Here is a 21023-nt window from a genome sequence, read left to right as displayed (position 1 = left end):
GCCTCAATTAAGTGTTTTAAATTTGTTGAGCCCGGTTTTCTGAACCGGGAAGGGCGGGGTATAAATAAATAAATTATTATTATTATTATTATTATTATTATTATTATTCTCTACCAAATAAGCAATCTTGCTGAGGTCACTGTTATTTCGATCTTACACCAGGGAAAACCAAAAGGCTTGCTCAAGGCCGCACAGCGAAAAGGCAGGACTTGAACGCAGCTCTTCCAGATCCAAACTTCCCTCCACCATTTTGCAGGGGGCAGTTGGTCTCTTGAGTGTTTACCTTCAGCTCCTCCTGGAGGCTGGTCGATTTCCCCAGGCTTCCAGCCACCATCTCAGGGGTCACTGGAAAGTTATCAGGGATCGCGGGGCATTTCTTGATCACGACGGGATTCACACCGTTCAGATACTGGTAGCCGAAGAATTCATCGTCCATCCAGTGCTCTGTGACGTACTCTGAGGCAGAGTAAAAAGTATTGATTATCTAATTTGTATACTGCTTAACGTAATTTTTAAAAATCTTACCTGGTATACCCCATGGAGGACCTTAAGGTCCACAAATGACAACATTTTGGAAGTCACAAGGTGGCTAGATTGGTCTCAAGTAGGGCCAGGGCCTTTTCAGTACTGGCCCCGACTTGGTGGAACGCTCTGTCCCAAGAGACCAGGGCCCTGCAGGACTTGACATCTTTCCGCAGGGCCTGCACGACGGAGCTGTTCCGCCTGGCCTTTGGTTTGGACTCAGTCTGACCCTTATGTTTCCCTCCCCTTATGGTTTTGATCTATGGGCTATTTTTAAAATGAGGCTGCATTTTAAATTGCATTTTAACCTGTATTTTAAATTGGTCCCCCCCCCCATTATGTTTTTACTGTAATTTTACTGTGTTAGCCACCCTGAGCCCGGCCCTGGCCGGGGAGGGCAGGGTATAAATAAAAATTATTATTATTATTATTATTATTAGCCGGTTAGACAACTTTAAAGGATTAGACAATTCAGGGAGGAGGGGGTCTGCCAATGGATATTAGTCATTATGGCTAAATAGAACCTCCCTCTTTAGACCCAGTCTACCTTTCCATAACAGCTTCTGGGAAACGACAGCAGGAGAGGGTATTACCTCATGCCACTTGCCTGGGGACTTCTGAGAGGCCACTGCGGGTACAGGATGAGGGCATACCTAGGCCTTTGCTCTGATCTACTAGGACTTTTCATGCAATCTCAGCCTCTGTTCCTTTTTTATTTATTTAAAGGAATGTACGTACGTAGAGACATCGCCTTGCCAACAAAGGTCCGTATAGTAAAAGCTATGGTTTTCCCAGTAGTGATGTATGGAAGTGACAGCTGGACCATAAAGAAGGCTGATCGCCAAAGAATGGATGCTTTTGAATTATGGTGCTGGAGGAGACTCTTGAGAGTCCCATGGACTGCAAGAAGATCAAACGCATCCATTCTTAAGGAAATCAGCCCTAAGTACTCACTGGAAGGACAGATCCTGAAGCTGAGGCTCCAATACTTTGGCCACATGAGAAGAGAGGACTCCCTGGAAAAGACCCTGATGTTGGGAAAGATGGAGGGCACAAGGAGAAGGGGACGACAGAGGACGAGATGGTGGGACAGTGTTCTCGAAGCTACCAGCATGAGTCTGACCAAACTGCGGGAGTCAGTGGAAGACAGAAGTGCCTGGCGTGCTCTGGTCCAGGGGTCACGAAGAGGCGGACACAACTAAACAACAACGTACAATGCGTGACCGGAAAGTTCGGTGAATGGTCACAGAAACCGGAGAGCAAGAAATATTTGAACATACAATTGGCATCGGAAACCCACAAAATGCTCACAATTGTGCGAGGAGATTAAGCTGTAACTCGAACATGCTTTAAGCGTTTCCGCAAATGTCGACAGAGTTTGTGACTTCTTGATGTGGGATCGGCGTTTGTGCGTCCGAACGACGGCGGAAGAATTGCATATTCCGTGTGAAATCGTTACTGAGGTTACTGAGTTGTCCCACCCTCCATATTCTCCCAATCTGGCCCCACCAGATTTCTTTCTTTTTCCAAAACTGAAATCTGCGCTGAAAGGGCGCAGATTTCCCAACATTTCACACATCCAAGCTCCTGTGACGAGAGAACTGAAAGCAGTAAGAATAGAGGACTTCTCCAGAAGTTTCCAACAGTTCTACAAAGGTTGTCAACGGTGCATTGTGTCCGAGGGGTCTACTCTGAAGGCCTGTAAGTTTGTACACTGGTACCTTAGTTTTCGAACAGCTTAGTTCACAAACAACTTGGAACACGAATGCTGCAAAACCGGAAGTAGGTGTTCCAGTTTTTGAACTTATTTTGGAAGCCGAACATGCTCTGTTTTGCATCCCCCTGTGTTTCCTGTTGCCCTGCTAATTTGTGTCCCCCCCTCATTGTCATTCAAGCCTTCTGTTTCTGACCGCAGTGTTCTAAGGTGACATGGGGAGCTTATATTTAGTGCTCTTTATTTTGCGATTTTTGTTTTGAGGCTTTTTCAGTTAATTTGTTTTTGTGACTGTGTGAATCCCAGTTCAGCTACCGATTGATTGATTGATTGATTGATTGAGTGAGTGACTGCAGAAATGGATAAAAGCCCCCCCCATCCAAACAATGACTATCATCAGTGCAGGTAAGATTTTTTTTAAAATTTTAATTTTTATCATCTACCATACTGTTTTATTTATTTTATAGAACAGTGCATTAATTATTGCTTTCATTTTATGTATCAATGGTCTCATTAGATAGTAAAATTCATGTTAAATTGCTGTTTTAGGGGTTGTTTTTAAAAGTCTGGAACGGATTAATCCGTTTTGCATTACTTTCTATGGGAAAGCGTGCCTTGGTTTTGGAACGCTTTGGTTTTGGAATGGACTTCCGGAATGCATTAAGTTTGAGAACCAACGTACCACTGTATGTTCGAATATTTATCATTGTCTGATTTCTGTGACCATTCACCGAACTTTCCGGTCACACTTTGTATATTTAAAAGGAGTGCCATGCATATTTAAATCCTCGAGTTAAATTATCCTTAGGCAGTGAATGGCGGGAGTGGTGGCCAGGGAGAATGGTGCATTAGAAGTGCGTCATTTATTGTCCACTTTTGGTCGGATCCAGCTGCTTTTTCCTGCTCAGGACAGGGAGGAGACCCACCTGTGACAGGTGTTTTCATGAACCAGAAGACTCTGCGAATGTCGTCCAGGTTCTTCCATGACTCCGCCAGGTTGTTGAAGCCTTTCAGCCGCATCTCAAGTTCCCTGGGGGGGAGGAGCACAATCAGTGAGGGGGATAGCTTCGAAATCTAACAATCGCACCCTGAATTTCTCCATACGGGGACGCGGGTGGCGCTGTGGGTTAAACCACAGAGCCTAGGACTTGCCGATCAGAGGGTCGGCGGTTCGAATCCCCGCGACGGGGTGAGCTCCCGTTGCTCGGTCCCTGCTCCTGCCAACCTAGCAGTTCGAAAGCACACCAGTGCAAGTAGATAAATAGGTACCGCTCCAGCGGGAAGGTAAACAGTGTTTCCGTGCACTGCTCTGGTTCGCCAGAAGCGGCTTAGTCATGCTGGCCACATGACCCGGAAGCTGTATGCCGGCTCCCTCGGCCAATAAAGCGAGATGAGCGCCGCAACCCCAGAGTCGTCCGTGACTGGACCTAATGGTCAGGGATCGCTTTACCTTTTCTCCATATGAGTCAACCACATCTTGCATGCCGTGCCCTATTTAATTCCCAGGAAACGCCAGCAGGTGGCGTTACTGAACAAAGCCAGGAGGGCGCAGGCATGCATTTGATTGGTCAGAAAAATCTGTGATGCTTTCCTTAAAGCTGGATAATTAAATGTCTGTGGAAATGGAAGGGACTTATTTATAGGCATCTCTCAGTGGGCAGCTATGCCAGCGTGAACCATCAGAAAGTTTGATATGTGGGGTTCGGCTAGCAAGGTGTCTTATTGCCTGTATCTAATGATAAAATTTATTTATTCCTAATTATTTATTTATTTGATTTATCAAAAGATCTTGGAGTGGTTCACAAGATAAAAATATAAGATAAAAGCACAAATAAATAAATAGCTAAACCAGAAGCAGCAAAAGAACAACCCTTCTCCCAAAAACACATTTAGAAGTCTATAGAACAGTAATCAGCCAAAGGCCTGCATTTTTCGCTATTGAAAATCATCATCGTTTTTTCATGCACCAGTGCAGAAATCATATCGTCCCTTATTTCTGGGGTGAAGAAAAATGAACCCAATTATATTAGAGGCTTTATTTATCTATTGCATTAGTAGCATCTCCACCTCCATCGCTCTGCCCAGACACTGAGGTCCAGCTCTGAGGGCCTTCTGGCGGTTCCCTCCCTGCGAGAAGCCAAGTTACAGGGAACCAGGCAGAGGGCCTTCTCGGTGGTGGCACCCGCCCTGTGGAACACCCTCCCCTCAGATGTCAAGGAGAACAACAACTACCAGACTTTTAGAAGACATCTGAAGGCAGCCCTGTTTAGGGAAGCTTTTAATGTTTAATAGGTTATTGTATTTTAGTGTTCTGTTGGAAGCCACCCAGAGTGGCTGGGGAAACCCAGCCAGATGGGCGGGGTATAAATATTATTGTTGTTGTTGTTGTTGTTGTTGTTGTTGTTGTTGTTGTTATTATTATTATTATTATTATTATTATTATTATTATTATATCCCCACCTTTTCCTCCATCTCAAGCCGGTATACATGGTTCTTCTGCCACTCCTCATTTAATCTCCACAACAATGCTGTGAGGTAGGTTAGGCTTCACCCAGTAGACTGAGAGGCAGTGACTGGTTTTGGCCTCAGCCCAGTAGACCTGAAGGAGCGTCTCCACTCCCATCGTTCTGCCGGGACACTGAGGTCCAGCTCTGAGGGCCTTCTGGTGGTTCCCTCGCTGCAAGAAGCAAAGCTACAGGGAACCAGGCAGAGGGCCTTCTCAGTGGTGGCACCCGCTCTGTGGAACGCCCTCCCACCAGATGTCACGGAAAGAAACAACTATCTGACTTTTAGAAGACATCTGAAGGCAGCCCTGTTCAGGGAAGTTTTAATGTGTTACACTTTAATGTATTTTGAATCTTTGTTGGAAGCCGCCCAAAGTGGCTGGGGAAACCCAGCCAGATGCGCGGGGTACAAATAATAAATTATTACTATTCACAGCCAAGTGGGGACTTGAACCCTGGTCTCTCCCCAGGTCCTAGGCCAGCGCTCTAACCACTACACCACCACCAGGTCTTTAAGTCTGTAGCGTCTAAAACTACCCATCTGCATCGTGTTTCTCTCCTCAAAGCAGCCCGGTTTCTCGAACTCACTGCCCAGAGTGTTGGAAATGATGAGGAATTTCGGGGGAGAGTGAAGGAGGGTCAGAGCGCAGCGGCAGTAATTCCTCTTGGCGTTTTGCCACTGTGAACCCTGAAACTTTCCTGAAAGGTGGGAGGTGATACGGAAGGGGGGGCATGTCTTCTTCACCTCCTTCTTCGCTACAATATATCCATTTATTTCCAATTGTCAATGTCAAAAGGGACTAAAATCTATAAAATTCATAGAAAATCAACGTGCCAATTTGCTCAATTTCTCTAGGACTCCATGACACCTCCCCTGCCCTCCATAATCCCTCAAGCAAGGTGTCAAGACCCTAATCCTGTCAAATCACTCTGCCAAGCCTTTCCTCTGGGCAATGCCAGGTGGCAGACTATGCATACATGGACCATTGTCTTCTCATCAGGTACTCAGGATGTGCTTATCTGCGCATATCTCCAGCTCTGCATATTCCCCCCTCCCTCCTCCATATGTTAATCCTGTGTAACCCAACCTCTTCTTAATGTATTCATGATGTAATCTGTGTGACCCAACCTCTTCTTAATGTATTCATGATGTAACTGGGATGTATTTTGCACTGTATTCTGGGACATGGAGGGAAGTTTCAAAAGTTCATGTCACCCCTTTCTCGCTGTTCAATCTCGCCTTGAACCTGTTGGGCAATAAACATGGATCTTCTGCAGTTTGCTCCTGTCTCCGGCTGAACTCATTTTCCTCCGCAGGGAGCCGCGGACTTAGTCCGACGAGCTGGGTGGCAGAGCAGCCTCGCACCCAGATTTTGCCGTAACAGAGGAAAAAAGCTGCAGGCGGCTAGCCGAGTATCCGATTCCAAGCCTCTCTGACCCAGATGGGCAGGTTAGACGAGAGGAGCTGATTGGCATCGCTGTTCTCAGGCAGGGCTGCCTGGGCAGTGTGGGTTGAAAAAAGCGGAGGTGCTTTGGAATTGTGAAATGTGGCACTCCTGGGGAATGGGATGGTTCACCTGTTTGCTTGGGATGGGGTGAGGCGGTAGGAAGGAGGCTGCCAACTCCACACCAGCTCAGAGGCTCAGAGGCCTTGGCATGATCAAAGCACACAATGGGCCAGAGCTCAAACAGCAGTACAGTGGTGCCTTGGTTCTCAAACGCCTTGGTTCCCAAACACCGAGAATCTGGAAGTAGGTGTTCCGGTTTTCGAAAGTTTTTTGGAAGTTGAATGTCCGATGTGGTTATCAGCTACAGTGGTACCTCGGGTTAAGTACTTAATTCGTTCTGGAGGTCCGTTCTTAACCTGAAATTGTTCTTAACCTGAAGCACCACTTTAGCTAATGGGACCTCCTGCTGCCGCTGCACAATTTCTGTTCTCATCCTGAAGCAAAGTTCTTAACCTGAAGCACTATTTCTGGGTTAGCAGAGACTGTAATCTGAAGCGTATGTAACCTGAAGTGTATGTAACCTGAGGTACCACTGTATTGTTTCCGGGGCGCCTGCACCAATCAGAAGCTGCGCTTTGGTTTTCAAACATTTCGGAAGTCAAACGGAATGGATTAAGTTTGGCGCTTTTGTGATTGCTATTTATTTTGCGTTTTTGTTTTTGAGGCTTTTTCTGTTCATTTGTTTTTGTGACTGTGTGGAACCCAGTTCAGCTACTGATTGATTGATTGTGTGACTGCGGAAATGGATAAAAGCCCCCCCATCCAAACAATGACTATCATCAGTGCAGGTAAGAAAAAAAATTAATTTTCATTTTTATCATCTACAATACTGTCTTATTTATTTTATAGTACAGTACATTGATTATTGCTTTCATTTTATGGATCAGTGGTCTCGTTAGATAATAAAATTCATGTTAAATTGTTGTTTTAGGGGTTGTTTTTAAAAGTCTGGAACGGATTAATCCGTTTTACATTACTTTCTATGGGAAAGCGCACCTCGGTTTTGGAACACTTTGGTTTTGGAATAGACTTCTGGGACGGATTAATTTTGAGAACCAAGATACCACAGCGCCTGTTCTACAAATCGGTTTCATGTTTCTGGTCCCCATTTTTTCCTTACTTTTTTTTTTTAACTAGTGGGGAGCACCTGATCTTTAGAAAACAAGGAATATCGGTATTTTTAAATGGGTAGCGTAATTTGTGAATTTGGACCACTCGCGCCTCAAATCGGGTGAAGTTAGGTCAACGTCACGGTTTATTCCGCCAAAGGACGCGCGGCGGCTAAATGTCCACGACTGCCCTGAGAACCCTCATGCCGCGTTTGGTGGGTATATCTCGATAGGCCGCTGAACCAAGGCAAAAAGCGGGGGATGCCATGCCAAAGCCAAGGTTCTGTCCGCCATCTTGAATCAAAATGGCCACCAGCATCAAAAACACCGACAAGGATCAGCACCGTACTTTGGAAATTATCGTGCTGAGTTTAGAGACAATATCTCGAGAGGCGTCTGAACCTATGCCGAAAAAATGGATGATGCCACACAAAAGTGATGTTTCGGTCCACCATCTTAATTTAATTTCCGGCTTCTGACAAATTTGAGAGTGAAATCACGCCCCCCCCTCTCTCTCTCTCCCAAATTATGATAAAACTGAGCTGTGGATCCCACCCCCTGATCCCGATCTAAGCAAGCCCCACGGCCAAAGCAACTCACGATTTGACGGTGCGCATGGCAAAGACAGAGGACTTGGTGAACAAGTACTTCGAATTGGAATCCAGATCATCTGTGCTTTTCGCGTCGACGCACCTCGGCCAACCTGGGGCGTACTCCTTCCAGCTGCAGAAAACAAAGAAACAGTCCATCTTTGAGCAGCTCAGAAGTCAGCTGTGGAACTCATTGCCACAGGATATTGCGATGGCCTTTTAGCCCTGCTGAGCTAATGCTACGATTCCAAGTCTGTGTGGCAGTTCAATGTGGACTTGGTCCTGTTCATGTGTGCAAGCTTTCCGTGGCGCTCACGCGACACCGTCTGCCTCAAAATGCCACCCCATCTTATTTATGGAGCAATTACCATTTCTGTGGAGAATCCAGTAGATTAAAAAACAACAATCATGGACTCAATAAATCCTGCCAGGGAAAAGCTCTCAAGGAAGGTGAACTCCAGGGCCAGTAAGGGATGCAACATAGGAGAGAGGTCGTGGCTTGTGGAGAGAGCTCTAGGAGCCATAAAGAGAGGCATTGGAGGGCCGCATGCATTTCCGGAGGGCCAGAGGTTCCCTGCCCCCACCTCAGCATAAAGGCATGTGATTTACTGACCCATAGGATTCCTGCCGTTTCTTTATCTCTTCCTTGCGATGCTCCACAAGTTGGGGGTTTCCTTTGTCATCGGAAACCGTTTTGGCTGGAGGGACGGAGATAGGGAGAGGGAGAAAAGGAGACCAGGTAAATGGTAATTAATCTAATGAGCCATATGAGAAGGTGGAGGGAAGCTTGCCTATGGGCCATACTCTTTGCTAGCAAAGCCCTGCCGCTAACATGCTGTAAATGTAAAGGTAAAGAGACCCCTGACTGTTAGGTCCAGTTGCGGACAACTCTGGGGTTGTGGCACTCATCTTGCTTTACTGGCCGATGGAGCCGGCGTACAGCTTCCGGGTCATGTGGCCAGCATGACTAAGCCGCTTCTGGCGAACCAGAGCAGCGCATGGAAATGCCGTTTACCTTCCCGCTGGAGCGGTACCTATTTATCTACTTGCACTTTGATGTGCTTTTGAACTGCTAGGTTGGCAGGAGCAGGGACCGAGCAACAGCAGCTCACCCCGTCACAGGGATTCGAACCGCCGACCTTCTGATCGGCAAGTCCTAGGCTCTGTGGTTTAACCCACAGCGCCACCCGCCTCCCTACATGCTGTAGTTACTCCTGAATGATGTGCCCTCACTACATGCCCAGAGATAACCATTCCAATTACACAGTTTCCATGGATGAATCCATGACAATTCTATGAATGTGTGTTTGTGCGCAAGAGAAAGCGAGAGAGAGCAAGATGTCTTGAGCCATTCCCAGTCGCACATAAAAGCAATTTTTTGTGTGTGTGATTTGCCCTTTCCTAAGTACAAACTGATGTGCAGCTGCCCTTCGAAATTTGCACTTCTCTGAGCTTCTGCAATGCAGTTAAGCAATGTGTCCGAAAATGCACATGTCAGAGAAAACAGTGTTGTGGAAATGTCTGTACGAGGCCAAACCATATGCAAAGAGAGAGTATTTCACATTAACGTGAGCTTTCATGAGGTCTTGCGTTTTTGATCGAACTTGCAAACTGGTGTGGAAATGTGGAGGGGCTGAGCTTAAGCCTGGAAAAATGAGTAACCGAGCAAAATTGACATAGTCTCCCATCCCGGATCGAGCCCCTAATTTGCCTCCTAGCTATAGTTCTGGTTGGGACGCGGGTGGCGCTGTGGGTTAAACCACAGAGCCTAGGACTTGCCGATCAGAAGGTCGGCGGTTCGAATCCCTGCGATGGAGTGAGGTCCCGTTGCTCGGTCCCTGCTCCTGCCAACCTAGCAGTTCAAAAGCACCTCAAAGTGCAAGTAGATAAATAGGTACCAATCCGGCGGGAAGGTAAACGGCGTTTCCGTGCGCTGCTCTGGTTCGCCAGAAGTGTCTTAGTCATGCTGTCCACATGACCCGGAAGCTGTACGCCGGCTCCCTTGGCCAATAAAGCGAGTTGAGTGCTGCAACCCCAGAGTTGGCCTCGACTGGACCCAGTGGCGTAGTGTGGGTTGTCAGCACCCGGGGCAAGGCAAGTAATTTGCGCCCCCCCCCCCGCTGCACTGTCCCTCCCCCAGATAGTCCCTTGCTCTCTCTCCGCACCGCACCGCACGCCTGGCACCCTCCCCTCCACAGTGGGCGGCGACCCGGCGGCTCGGATCGGATTCGCACAGCCAGCACTGCAGTGAGAGAGAGTGAGTGAGCCAGGTAGGGGCAGAGAGCTGCGAGTGCAAGCGCCCCCCCCCAGATGTTGCACCTGGTGCGGCCGGCCCCCCCTGCACCCCCCACACTACGCCACTGACTGGACCTAATGGTCAGGGGTCCCTTGATAGTTCTGGGTACCATTACCAAACCAGCGCAGACAAAAGCAACAGGCACAGCTTCTGCAGCATGAAAACACACAAAGCTTTGGGCCTGCTTGGTTTGGTGAACACCCAGCCCCCAATCCCTGGGAAGGGGAAGAGGGGAACAGTACCTGCCCCCTCCCTCAGGGTCAAGGTGCAGGAGCCCTCCAGCCACTGGTAGGAAGGGAAGTTGTACGTCTCCCCCTTTGGGGTCGTCACCCTGACGAAACTGCAGAACCAGTTGTCCGTCGGGAAGAATAAGTAGGGTTCTTTGTGTAGGCGGATCAGATGGATGGGGCCCAAGTCCTGTTCGAACGGAACCTCGTAGTCGTCCACCTGAAGACACAAAGGAGTACCTGGTCTGGAAGGGAAGCTTTGAAAGAGCAGTGCACTAGATTGCAAAAGAAGAAGAAGGAAAATACAGTGGTGCCTCGCAAGACGAAAAGAATCCGTTCCGTGAGTCTCTTCGTCTAGTGGTTTTTTTGTCTTGTGAAGCAAGCCCATTAGCGGATTAGCGCTATTAGCGGTTTAGCGGCTATTAAAGGCTTAAGGGATTAGCGGATTAGCTGCTAAAAGGCTATTAGCAGCTTAGTGCCTTAGAAAAAGGGGGCGGGGAGGGGGAAAAAACCCCCAGGAATCGCAAGACATTTTCGTCTTGCCAAGCAAGCCCATAGCAAATTCGTCCTGCGAAGCACCTCCAAAACGGAAAACCCTTTCGTCTAGCGGGTTTTCCGTCTTGCGAGGCATTCGTCTTGCGGGGCACCACTGTACAGAGATTCCTCTCCCACCACCCCTTCACCCAGCCAAAAACTTCCAGCCACCACTCAGGCAGAGCTCAGATTACAGGAGAGAGGAGAGGGAGCTAAAGGTAGCTTTTCTTAAGGTCTCTCAGCTACAGTGGTACCTCGGTTCTCGAACGCAGTCCATTCCGGAAGACCGTTTGACTTCCAAAACGTTCGAAAACCGAGGCGCAAAGGGCAGCCTGCACGTTCAATTGGAAAAATCGAAAACAACACACCGTTTGACTGCTGGGGTACGTTCAAAAACGGAAGCAATTACTTCCGGGTTTTCGGCGTTCGAAAACAGAAACGTTCATCTTCCAAGGTGCTCAAAAACCGAGGTACCACTGTACTGGTTTTGGAAAGCAGGAATTTGGCTAAATCGAATGAATGAGCGAATCCTTTCCTGCTTGGTTCCTAGGCCCTTGATTACCTTGATCTGTCCCAAGTTGTCAACATCCCCCTTAAACTGTGGTGAAGTATACAAGTTAAACAAATAAACTTGGTGGGCCACTAAGGGCCCAAAACGCCACATTTCATTGTGTGGGGGCTACAGAGTAGTGCATGGGTAGGCAAACGAAGGCCCGGGGGCCAGATCCGGCCCAATCGCCTTCTAAATCCAGCCTGTGGACGGTCCCAGAATCAGTGTGTTTTTACATAAGTAAAAGGTAAAGGTAAAGGTATCCCTGCCCGTACGGGCCAGTCGTGTCCGACTCTAGGGTTGTGCGCCCATCTCACTTAAGAGGCTGGGGGCCAGCGCTGTCCGGAGACACTTCCGGGTCACGTGGCCAGTGTGACGAAGCTGCTCTGGCAAGCCAGCACCAGCGCAGCACACGGAAACGCCGTTTACCTTCCCGCTATAAAGCGGTACCTATTTATCTACTTGCACTTAGGGGTGCTTTCGAACTGCTAGGTGGGCAGGAGCTGGGACCGAAAGACGGGAGCTCACCCCGCCGCGGGGATTCGAACCGCCGACCATGCGATCGGCAAGTCCTAGGCACTGAGGTTTTACCCACAGCGCCACCCGCGTCCCTTTTACATAAGTAGAATGCCTTTAAAATGCATCTCTGGGTTATTTGTGGGGCCAGCCTAGTGTTTTTACCTGAGTAGAATGTGTGCTTTTATTTAAAATGCATCTCTGGGTTATTTGTGGGGCATAGGAATTCCTTCATCCCCCCCCAAAAAAAAATACAGTCCGCCCCCCCCCCAAGGTCTGAGGGACAGTGGACCGGCCCTCTGCTGAAAAGGTTTGCTGACCCCTGGAGTAGTGTGTTTAGAAACCTGGTTTTGTACTTAATTTTTCAGTGGAAGCAGAATTCCTTCCACACCATCACCACCATCCCACTCAGTTGGCGGGGGACACTGTTCCCTGGTTCTCCTCGGGTGCCAAAATGTCTTGGACCGATCCTGTGTACATCTGCAAGCCAGCTAATTTATCTCTTCCTGGGATCTTCTGTGTCCCCTCCTCCTCCTCCTCCCGGCCTTGTGGTAAATACCCTTAACCGTAAATTAGAGCAAACAGCATCTGTTTGGAAAACCAATGTGAGGACGAGAAGTTGGTCAACAACTCTTCCTTACGCTATGTAGGCCAGCCTTTGCAAACGAGGCCACTGAATTTATAGTCGGAATATTTGGGACAGATGAAGTCCTCCTCCGCCCACGTCAACTGTGGAACTCCCTGCCACCAGCCTAGACAGCTTGAAAAGAGGATTCATGGAGGAGGAGAGAGCTGCCGATGGCTACTGGCCACGATGGCTGTGCTCCGCTGCCAATGCCGGAGGCAGTGATGTTTCGAAAGACCAGTTGCCAGAAACCACAAGCGGGGAGAGTTTTGCTCTCAAGCTCGGATCCTGCTTGCTGGTTGGATGCCGGCCGAGATGAACCTTGGCCTGATCTAACAGGCTCTTCTTATTTTCTTACGGCCCACGCATGCATAAGCTGAGTTACCCGTTGGTGGCCTAGAGGTCACAAAATACTAGCCGTTTCTGCAGAACCCTCTCCCAGTCTAATAACCACCCAAGGAAAATCTTTAGGGGTTCTGGAGAGAGAGAGTTGGATAGCTCTACCTCTCTTTCAAATCAGAACCAGTGAAGGCGGTGAAGGTCCTGTGTGAGTGTCTAGAGGCAGTTGGAGGATGGATGGCAGCTAATGGATTGAGGCTGAATCCTGACAAGACAGAAATACTGTTTTGGGGGGACAGGAAGCAGGCAGGTGTGGAGGACTCCCTGGTCCTGAATGGGGCAACTGTGCCCCTGAAGGACCAGGTGCGCAGCCTGGGAGTCATTCTGTCCATGGAGGCACAGGTCAGTTCTGTGTCCAGGGCAGCTGTCTGCCAGCTCCATCTGATACACAGGATGAGACCCTACCTGCCCACAGACAGTCTCGCCAGAGTGGCGCATGCTCTGGTTATCTCCTGCTTGGAATACTGCAATGCGCTCTATGTGGGGCTACCTTTGAAGGTGACCCGGAAACTACAATTAATCCAGAATGTGGCAGCTAGACTGGTGACTGGGAGTGGCCACCGAGACCACATAACACCAGTCTTGAAATACCTACATTGGCTCCCAGTACGTTTCCAAGCACAATTCAAAGTGTTGGTGTTGACTTTTAAAGCCCTAAACGGCCTCAGCCCAGTAGACCTGAAGGAGCATCTCCACCCCCATCGTTCTGCCCGGACACTGAGGTCCAGCGCCGAGGGCCTTCTGGCAGTTCCGTCATTGCGAGAAGCAAAGCTACAGGGAACCAGGCAGAGGGCCTTCTTGGTAGTGGCGCCCGCCCTGTGGAACGCCCTCCCACCTGATGTCAAAGAGAAAAACAACAACCTGACATTTAGAAAACATCTGAAGGCAGCCCTGTTCAGGGAAGTTTTTAATGTGTGACATTTTAATGTATTTTGAATCTTTGTTGGAAGCCGCCCAGAGTGGCTGGGGAGGCCCAGCCAGATGGACGGGGTACAAATAATAAATTATTATTATTATTATTATTATTATTATTATTATTATTATTATTAGTGTAGGGTTTACTCCTGAGCTCGGAGATGTCCCACAAGGTCAATGTGCCTGGCTCTTTACAAGGAGCAAGCAGTGCGGTCCCTGCTCCCTCAGAGCTTACAATCTCACATTTAATACCAGTGAGGCGGCAGAGGAGGGGGAGACAGCGAGGGAATCAGGGAGAAAGATGGATTTAATACTTGAGAAGTGTGTGGCGTTTTAGGCTCAGTGGCAGAAGGTCAAGGAGGGCCGGGTGTGTGGGCGTTGTGGCAAAGACTTCATTGCAAAGGAGGGTAAGGCATAAAAATTATTATTATAATTATAAGGCAGAGTGTTCTCGCACTCAGGGCCCGTTTGCGGCTTCCCTTGGGGGCATCTTGTTGGCCACTGTGAGAACAGGAGTCTGGATTAGGCTCCTGAGATACAACATCTGGGCTCTTCTGACGGTGTTATTTTGTTGTGCCCCGGGCTTTTACATTCTTGCATCAAAAGGGACGCTGTTAAGTCTTGCAGACACAGCTTCAGCCAATAATGTTAACTGCCAAATCTAGAAGTTAACTTGCCAGGGCAGGTGTGGTATCGGCAGCGGGAACAGTCTGTGCAATGCTGGGCGTCTATGAGACCCAGGAAGGTCCATTAGGCCCAACACTGGTCCTTTTCTCGTTTAAAATTATTACAGTACAGTGGTGCCCCGCAAGACGAATGCCTCGCAAGACGGAAAACCCGCAAGACGAAAGGGTTTTCCGTTTTGGAGGTGCTTCGCAGGACGAATTTCTCTATGGGCTTGCTTCGCAAGACAAAAATGTCTTGCGATTCTTGAGGTTTTTTTCCGCTCCCCAACCCCTTTTTCTAAGGCACTAAGCTGCTAATAGCCTTTTAGCAGCTAATCCGCTAATCCCTTAAGCCTTTAATAGCCACTAATAGCCCTTAAACTGCTAATAGCGCTCATAGCGCTAATCCGCTAATGGGCTTGCTTCGCAAGACGAAAAAACCGCAAGACGAAGAGACTCGCGGAACAGATTCTTTTCGTCTTGCGAGGCACCACTGTACTAGAATGGCAATCCTGCTATGAAACAAAGAAGCTGACTCAGGCTGTGGCCAGTGGCCATTTTCATTCCCCCAAAATGCCTGGCAGTCCTGAAATAGTTATAGTAGTAATAATTAATAATAATAATAATTTTATTATTTACATCCTGCCCGTCCGGCTGGGTTCCCCCAGCCACTCGGGTGGCTTTCAACAAAAGATTAACAATACAATAAAGCATCAGGCATTAAAAACTTCCCTAAACAGGGCTGCCTTCAGATGTCTTCTAAACGTCAGATGGTTGTTTATTTCCTTGACATCTGATGGGGAGGGGCGTTCCACAGGGAGGGTGCCACCACCGAGGAGGCCCTCTGCTTGGTTCCCTGTAATCTCACTTCTCGCAATGAGGGAACCGCCAGAAGGCCCTCGGAGCTGGACCTCAGTGTCCTGGCAGAACGATGGGGGTGGAGACGCTCCTTCAGGTATACTGAGCTGTTTAGGACTTTCAAGTTCAGCACCAACACTTTGAATTGAGCTTGGAAACATACTGGGAGCCAATGAAGGCGGAGGCAGGAACATTATGGGGAAATTAAAGATGTTTGGGTGGTTTGAGGCTTGGCCAGTGCTGCTTGGCAGTTGATCCTAGCAAAAAGTGAGTGAGAGAGAAAGAGAGAGGGAGGGAGGAAGGAAGGAGGGGAGAGAGGGAGAAGAGGGAGGGAGGGGAGAGAGGTAGAGGGAGGAAGAAATGGAGGGAGGTAGGAAGGGAGGGGGAGAGAGGGAGGGAGAGAGTGAGAGGGAGGGAGGGAGGGAGGGAGGGAGGGAGAGGGGGGAGGAAGGAAGGAGGGGAGAGAGGAAGAAGAGGGAGGGAGGGGAGAGAGGGAGGGAGGGAGAGAGAGAGGGAGGGAGTGGGAGGGAGGGAGAGAGAGGGGGGAGGAAGGAAGGAGGGGAGAGAGGAGGAAGAGGGAGGGAGGGGGAGAGAGGGAAGGAGAGGGAGGGAGGGAGGGAGGGAGAGAGAGAGGGAGGGAGGGAGGGAGTGGGAGGGAGGGAGAGAGAGAGTGGGAGGGAGGGGGGGAGGAAGGAAGAAGGGGAGAGAGGAAGAAGAGGGAGGGAGGGGAGAGAGGGAGGGAGAGGGAGGGAGGGAGAGAGAGAGGGAGGGAGGGAGGGAGTGGGAGGGAGGGAGGGAGAGAGTGGGAGGGAGGGAGAGAGGGGGGGAGGAAGGAAGGAGGGGAGAGAGGAAGAAGAGGGAGGGAGGGGGAGAGAGGGAGGGAGAGGGAGGGAGGGAGAGAGAGACTTCCACTGCTTGCTAAGTTTACTGGTGCTGGTGAGCCTGCAGGGAACTGGCTTCAGGCGCCAGGCCCATTGGCAGACCAACTCCATGTTACAAAGACGCCTGCAAACGGGCCCTGACGCCTGGCCACATCAGCCCCCACCGTGTGGGCATCCCCTGCAGTCAACCGACAGGAGACAACCAGCCAGGTTGAGCACCCACAGCGGTGACTGGGAGAGGAAGGACCTCCGGGAGCAGCGGTGAGAGAATAAACGGCATGCTCCGTCCGCTGTCTCTCCCTTATCGGTCACGGCAGCTGCAGCAGGCGCCACGACTCCCCAACAGTTTGACATCACACTCCTTCGAGACGGACGCCAACTGGGGCCAGGGAGAGCCCTCCACCAAATAACACTTTGGCCAAGTCTCCCCCAAGCATGGCGTTTTCAGTTTCTTTCCTCCAACCGCCTCCCTAGAAGCGACAGCGTTTGTCACCCCCAAACGAGAAGCAGCCACTTGCACAAATGTAAAAAGGTGAAAAACTTCTGGGAGATGATATATAACGAGATGAAAAAAGTGTTGAAATATACATTTATAAAGAAACCAGAAGCATTTTTACTGGGCATAGTCGGAAGTGATATTAATAGAATCATAGAATCATAGAATCATAGAGTTGGAATAGACCACAAGGGCCATCGAGTCCAACCCCCTGCCAAGCAGGAAACACCATCAGAGCACTCCTGACATATGGTTGTCAAGCCTCTGCTTAAAGACCTCCAAAGAAGGAGACTCCACCACACTCCTTGGCAGCAAATTCCACTGTCAAACAGCTCTTACTGTCAGGAAGTTCTTCCTAATAGAAAGGAATGTAAGTTGTTTTTATATGCAGCAACAGCAGCAAGAATATTATCGGCACAAAAACGGAAGCAAGAAGAATTACCGACGAAAGAAGAACGGAGGATGAAATTAGTGGACTATGCAGAATTAGATAAACTAACAGGAAGGATTCAAAGCCGGCGGGACCAGAAATTCACAGAAGACTGGTGTAAATTTACAGATTATTGGACAAGTATTTGTGATTATCAGACTACGTTTGTAGGTTTGCAAGAAGTTTTGTGAGGAGAATTATTGGAAAAATGGATAAAGGAGAGGATGGTTAGTTAAGATAATTAGAGGCAATATGAATTTAAGAAATGCATATGAAGTGGTTAAAACGGTGGATCATCAGAAAAAAAGTCCAAAAAAAAAAAAAAAAGATTGTATAAGTGGTGAGGTTTTGTGGTATGTATCATAATTTATATGTTAAAACTAATAAAAATTATTATAAAAAAGCAACCACTTGCCCATTTACCCCGCCCCATGAGCAGTGAGGAGCGTTCACCTGAGATGCCCCCAGCCCTGAGAAGACGCCCGGTTTGCCACCTTAACCCCCCCCCCAGCCCTGATCCCCTCCGTTCTTGGTACTCACAGCCCCACGGACAAAATCTCTGCCCTGGTGGTCCAGGCAATGCTTGGAGCTCTCCCCACGAGCCCCCACCAGGGTGATGGATATGCTGCTGTAGGTGCCAGCCAGCAAGATGTCTCCGGTGGCCACCTGGACCTTGTAAGCAGCCATTTGGGAAGAGGCGAGACGAGGCGCCGATTGCACGGGGTTTGTGCGGTGCCGGTGCCGAGGCAGGTATGAACAGCCTCGCCTGCTCCTCCTCGAGGGCTGTTGCAACCACAGATACCTCGCCTCTCTCAACCCTCCTCCAGAGCCGTTTAGGCAACAGGCAGAAGCTGCTGCGATGGGAAGGGTGTGGCTCAGATCGGATTCCCCGGGTCTCAGCTGCAAAAGTTCTGCTGTGACCACTTCTGGGCTCGGTGGCGACAATAAGACAGATTTGCTCCCAGAACGAAAAGCAGAAAGACCAACGCAGAGACCGCACCGGCTGATTGTGTAACTGTTTCATAACTTTCTGCCTCATTGGGACATCGCTGCATCGCTGCAAACACACACAAGCAACTTGTTGCATGAAACCCGCTGGCTTAGATGAGCACAGCAGGAGCAAGATGAATATTGCAATACATTTTCACATGAGTGTCGCTGTTGCTGTCACAGAACTGTGAAGTTGGAAGGTGCCGTCAAATGTCATCTCGTACGACCCCCTACAGACAGCCACCCAACCAACCCTTGTTTCGAAAACTCCAATAGAGGAGAATTTGCCACCTTTCCAGGGAGTCCGCTCCACTATCAAACAACTCTTAACATCAGAGAAGTTCCTCCTAATGTTTAGTCTGAATCTCCTTTCTTGCAATTTGATATTTGAAGATGGCTATCCTAGGGTTGAAGGGACACGGGTGGCGCTGTGGGTTAAACCACAGAGCCTAGGACTTGCCGATCAGAAGGTCGGCAGTTCGAATCCCCATGATGGGGTGAGCTCCCGTTGCTCGGTCCCTGCTCCTGCCAACCTAGCAGTTCAAAAGCATGTCAAAGTGCAAGTAGATCAATAGGTACCGCTCTGACGGGAAGGTAAACAGTGTTTCCGTGCACTGCTCTGGTTCGCCAGAAGCAGCTTAGTCATGCTGGCCACATGACCCGGAAGCTGTATGCCGGCTCCCTCGGCCAGTAAAGTGAGATGAGCGCCGCAACCCCAGAGTCGGCCACGACTGGACCTAATGGTCAGGGGTCCCTTTACCTTTACCTTATCCTAGGGCTGTCTTTGTCCACAGGGTTTTCTTGGCAGGGATACTGGAGTGGCTTCCTGCTCCAGGTGGATCACGTTTGGTCAAAACTCTCCACTATGACCTGTCCATCTTGGGTGGCCCTGCACGGCATAGCTCATAGCTTCTCTGAGTTATTCAAGCCCCTTCGCCACAGCAAGGTAGTGATCCGTGAAGTGAGAGCTGGACCATAAAGAAGGCTGATCACCAAAGAATGGATGCTTTTGAATTCTGGTGCTGGAGGAGACTCTTGAGACTCCCATGGACTGCAAGAAGATTAAACCCATCCATTCTGAAGGAAATCAGCCCTGAGTGCTCAGTGGAAGGACAGATCGTGAAGCTGAGGCTCCAAGACTTTGGCCACCTCATGAGAAGAGAAGACTCTCTGGAAAAGACCCTGATGTTGGGAAAGATGGAGGGCACAAGAAGAAGGGGACAATGGAGGACGAGATGGTGGGACAGTGTTCTTGAAGCTACCAGCATGAGTTTGACCAAACAGCGGGAGGCAGCGGAAGACAGGAGTGCCTGGCGTGCTCTGGTCCAGGGGGCCACGAAGAGTCGGACACGACTAAACAACTAAACAACAAACTGGACACAGGACTCCAGGTGGTATATCACCAAGACAGAAGAATAAAGTGCTACTATGGCTTCCCTTGATCTGGATAGTAGAATTTTCCCTATTATTATCAATATATATATTCCCTGCCCTTTGTCAGCACGTCCCAACGCAGGTGGCAGCAATTTAAACCTTCAAAACGAAATACAGTTAAAACAGATTGCAGTGACAGGAATAGGGTGGTCCCTGGAAACACAGGTGCTCTCAGGTGTCAAAGAGGGGAATCTTCAGCATTTGATGGAGGCTGTGAGGGGAGTACTCACCTGGAGTACTGTGTCCAGTTCTGGGCACCACAGTTCAAGAAGGACACTGACAAACTGGAAGGTGTCCAGAGGAGGGCAACCAAAATGGTCAAAGGCCTGGAAACGATGCCTTATGAGGAACGGCTAAGGGAGCTGGGCATGTTTAGCCTGGAGAAGAGGAGGTTAAGGGGTGATATGATAGCCATGTTCAAATATATAAAAGGATGTCACATAGAGGAGGGAGAAAGGTTGTTTTCTGCTGCTCCAGAGAGGCGGACACGGAGCAATGGATCCAAACTACAAGAAAGAAGATTCCACCTAAACATTAGGAAGAACTTCCTGACAGTAAGAGCTGTTCGACAGTGGAATTTGCTGCCAAGGAATGTGGTGGAGTCTCCTTCTTTGGAGGTCTTTAAGCAGAGGCTTGACAGCCATATGTCAGGAGTGCTCTGATGGTGTTTCCTGCTTGGCAGGGGGTTGGACTCGATGGCCCTTGTGGTCTCTTCCAACTCTAGGATTCTATGATTCTATTCTATGATTCTATGAGGTGCCAGGCATACCTCTGTGGGGAGGGAGTTCTGCAGTTTAGGGGCCAACACAAAGAAGTCCCTCTCCCAGGCCACATTCCCAAACCCTGAACTTCTGAGGGAGCTGAAACAACCAAAAGGGCCCCCTCTGCTGATATATATGTGTGTGTGTGTGTGTGTGTGTGTGTGTTTTAACTTATCATTTTCAACAATTATTAAACATACTTTTATATCTTATACAATCTTTTTGACTTCCATCAATCACATCTGAACATTTTCCAATCTTTTCACTTAATTTACATTTCTTACTTTCACTATTACATTTAAATACCATAACTAATGTCTCTCTTCTTTCTCTTCTTTGCAATATTTCATATATTTCTCCTTACAAAACTTCTTACAGTCCTACTAGCGTAATTTGTTGATTACAGTTGCTCTTCAAATCGTTCGTATATTTCTTCCAATCGTCTGTGAATCTCTGGTCCCGCAGGTTTCGAATCCTTCCTGTCGTTTTATCCTATTCT

The 21023-nt window shown here is 48.9% G+C and overlaps 1 protein-coding gene across 1 annotated transcript in view; it reads right to left on the bottom strand.

Moving 5' to 3' along the window:
- LOC310662959 (hydroperoxide isomerase ALOXE3-like) overlaps window positions 1–18251 on the bottom strand; it is a 33999-nt gene extending 15748 nt beyond the window's left edge. The window contains exons 1-6 of the mRNA XM_083410394.1: window positions 17880–18251; window positions 10486–10690; window positions 8561–8645; window positions 7958–8080; window positions 3163–3266; window positions 284–456 (exon numbers count right to left, since the gene is read on the bottom strand). Coding sequence (XP_083266520.1) covers window positions 284–456; window positions 3163–3266; window positions 7958–8080; window positions 8561–8645; window positions 10486–10690; window positions 17880–18026 — 837 coding nt within the window. The 5' untranslated portion in view covers window positions 18027–18251. The remainder of the gene's footprint in view (window positions 1–283; window positions 457–3162; window positions 3267–7957; window positions 8081–8560; window positions 8646–10485; window positions 10691–17879) is intronic.
- Between the last annotated feature and the right edge of the window lie 2772 nt (window positions 18252–21023).

This window comes from Podarcis tiliguerta (assembly GCF_965153285.1).
Source record: "Podarcis tiliguerta genome assembly, chromosome: 13".
NCBI classification, from domain to species: domain Eukaryota; kingdom Metazoa; phylum Chordata; class Lepidosauria; order Squamata; family Lacertidae; genus Podarcis; species Podarcis tiliguerta.
The sequence above is the reverse complement of the archived record's forward strand: the minus strand, read 5'-3'. Positions and strand labels throughout refer to the sequence as shown.